The sequence below is a fragment of the Toxorhynchites rutilus genome, chromosome 1 (genome assembly GCF_029784135.1).
Source record: "Toxorhynchites rutilus septentrionalis strain SRP chromosome 1, ASM2978413v1, whole genome shotgun sequence".
Classification (NCBI taxonomy): Eukaryota; Metazoa; Arthropoda; class Insecta; order Diptera; family Culicidae; genus Toxorhynchites; species Toxorhynchites rutilus.
In genome coordinates, this window is record NC_073744.1 from 174,675,487 (window position 1) to 174,678,000 (window position 2,514).

Sequence of the window (2,514 nt, forward strand, 5' to 3'; positions counted from 1 at the left end):
GGCAGAACAAATTTATGGAAAAATGAAAATGCTTCCAGTTTTCATTAATTTAAACTGTTTAGGCATTAGTGGATTGTACTGTATAGTATATCAAACGAATCTTAAAGAATTTCCGATTCCATTGGTGTGTAAAGTATCAGAATTCGTTCGCTGTGAAAATAGTTATTAACGTTAACTTTATTTCACAAAAACGTGACCTGTTTTCTGATTTGGCACCCTTCCTGAAAGACGTAGTTCTACGTCAAAAGCATCTTTCAAACCAGGCTGCGGGCCGCATAAACAAGGCCAGAGGGTCGCAGGATGGCCACCACTGATCGACATCATCCTTATCTTCAGCACACTGGTCGAAGACCACATTTCGCTCAGACAAGAAGCTTTCAGGATGTGATTTTTTTAAGAGATGGTCACTAATTTCGAATATGCTTTCATGAAATATAATCTAGATTGAAATTGGAAATATAAATTTAAAAAACGTTTACTGACCATTAACCACTTACATTAATTTAAATCTAAACAAAACAATAACATATGAGAACATTGTACTGAGGATTAGAACTTGAATACCACTGAACCTGAGCCTCAAACTCTGGCACTGAAAAACAGCGTTTTTGTCTGTATAAATTGGAAATATTTTAATTGAACATTTGGTCTCCGTTTGTAACATCGTTGAAAAATTCGAATCCTGTGCTTAGTGCTCATGGCTCAAAAGTATAATCTCGCTCGGCCCGTTCCACATTCTTGATAATCTCTTTGTACAGCACTTTGCGCACGTTTTTGGCCAGTATGAAATCCACGTGACTGAACAGCTTATCGGGCACCGGATAACTGCTCAGCAGGTTTGGCAAATCCCGCTCCAGCCGGGGTATGTTCCGATAGTTGACCACGTTATCATTGTACCCGTAGTAGATCCTAACCGGGGCCGTAACGCGGGACAGATCGTACAGTGGTGGCGAAGGGCTCCCGTATGCGGCAATGTTCTGCGCCGAATTCCCGTAATCGTACTGCCGGAAGATGCCATCCCTTATGAGCTGTGCGATGTGCATCACCTGCTTCAGGGATGACCCCGCCGGGAAGTGACCCAGGAAAATTCGTGCGATTTTCTGTCGTATGTAAAGATTAGCGGTGGTTGAATTTCACGATTCAAGTTGTTTGCTTACCACTCCCAGCTGCTGTGGATTCGCCCCGGCAACGTCATAGACAACCGCGCGACAGATGGTTTGATCAGGTGCGGGACAGATCTTGCGGAAGAACTCATACTGACCATCGAAATGGGAAAGAAAATCATTCTTACCGATAGCGTTGTACGCTAGAGCAATTTCCCGAACGAAGAACACCAGCAGTCGTATGATGACACTGAGATTACGGTTGATGTAAACGGCTGGTGACAGTTGCTGCACCTCGATTATCTTCTCGTTGTACTCCGGCCGACTGCTGAGTGCCACGAATCCCACCAGCGTTCCCTGCGAGAAACCGATGTAATGCAGCTTCTCGGCGTTTGTCTGCTCCAGCACGTAATCGATCGTTGCCGTCACGTCGTAAACGGCAATTTCATGGAAGGTGAAATTCCAGAAGCCCGGTATATCAACAGTGAGGCTCTCATGTTTCCGTCCGTAACGATTTCCACGTGCGTTACCCAGCCAGATGTCGTATCCGCGATCCGCGAGCAGGTAACCCAATGCATTCTTCGGTCCAATCGCCACCCAATCCGCGCAGCTACTGAACAAGGAATGCATCATCAGAATGGGGCTCTTCCTGGTGTCACCACGGCCGAGAATTCGATACACCGACAGCAGATAGCCGTCCTCCGTTCGGACCTCGTGCTCCTCCATTTGATAGCCATATTTTCGGATAAGTTGCGGCTGATGGTATGAAACAACAAAAACGAAACTTCTTAATCCACGCTTCCATGGGAACGTTCTTCAATCGGAGCCTTACAACAAGCAACACACCATCCTCTTCTTCCACGATGAAAGGACTGGAATCCTTCCTACCGGGAGCGGTTGGTAGCAAAAGTATGCAAATAATCACCGACAGGTAGTGCATCTGTACATAACTAAGTGCAACGACGAACTGATTGATGCCTTCAGCAGAGAAGCTGCCTTAGCTCCTGCCTCTCTCTCTCTCTCTTATTCTGAGCTCAGAACGACTGCCGCGGCCGTAAGGGGTGGGAAAATTCACTACCCAATGGTATCTGATTCAGCGGATACCCCCGCGCGAAACTAATCGGTGGCGTGAGTGGCACGCGTCCGGTGGCGACGGCGGCGGCATCGTTAATCGGGGCGTAGAGGAAAATTTGCGCGCGCACCTTTCCTTTGGTGGGAGAACCGGTTGGCGGGACAGCTGATTGAACCGGTAACGTTTAATGTGTTAATTGCCATATCATTTACTAATGGAAGCTCCGGTGGCTAGGGGTTGATAGTCATCAGTTGTCGGGAGTGTTGACGTTCATGTGTTCACACGTTCTGGCGAACACTCATACGGGAATAACTCGTGTGCCGGTGCATTTCTTCTCAA

The 2,514-nt window shown here is 47.0% G+C and overlaps 1 protein-coding gene across 1 annotated transcript; it reads right to left on the reverse strand.

The window, feature by feature from the left end:
* Positions 1 to 450: 450 nt before the first annotated feature.
* Positions 451 to 2,095, reverse strand: LOC129761812 (lipase 1-like). Its single transcript, XM_055759595.1, has 3 exons — positions 1,936 to 2,095; positions 1,158 to 1,859; positions 451 to 1,100 (listed from the first exon to the last, which is right to left on the reverse strand). The coding sequence occupies exons 1-3, from the start codon at positions 2,041 to 2,043 to the stop codon at positions 696 to 698; spliced, it is 1,215 nt and encodes a 404-aa protein (XP_055615570.1). The 5' UTR covers positions 2,044 to 2,095; the 3' UTR covers positions 451 to 695.
* Between the last annotated feature and the right edge of the window lie 419 nt (positions 2,096 to 2,514).

Bases quoted from the DNA above. Each gene is read 5' to 3' on its own strand.
- LOC129761812 (XM_055759595.1), bottom strand. From the start codon at position 2,043: ATGCACTACCTGTCGGTGATTATTTGCATACTTTTGCTACCAACCGCT. The intron at 1,860-1,935 runs GTAAGGCTCCGA...TCATACCATCAG, and splicing joins AGGATGGTGTGTTGCTTGTT to CCGCAACTTATCCGAAAATA. The intron at 1,101-1,157 runs GTAAGCAAACAA...TACATACGACAG, and splicing joins ATCCACAGCAGCTGGGAGTG to AAAATCGCACGAATTTTCCT.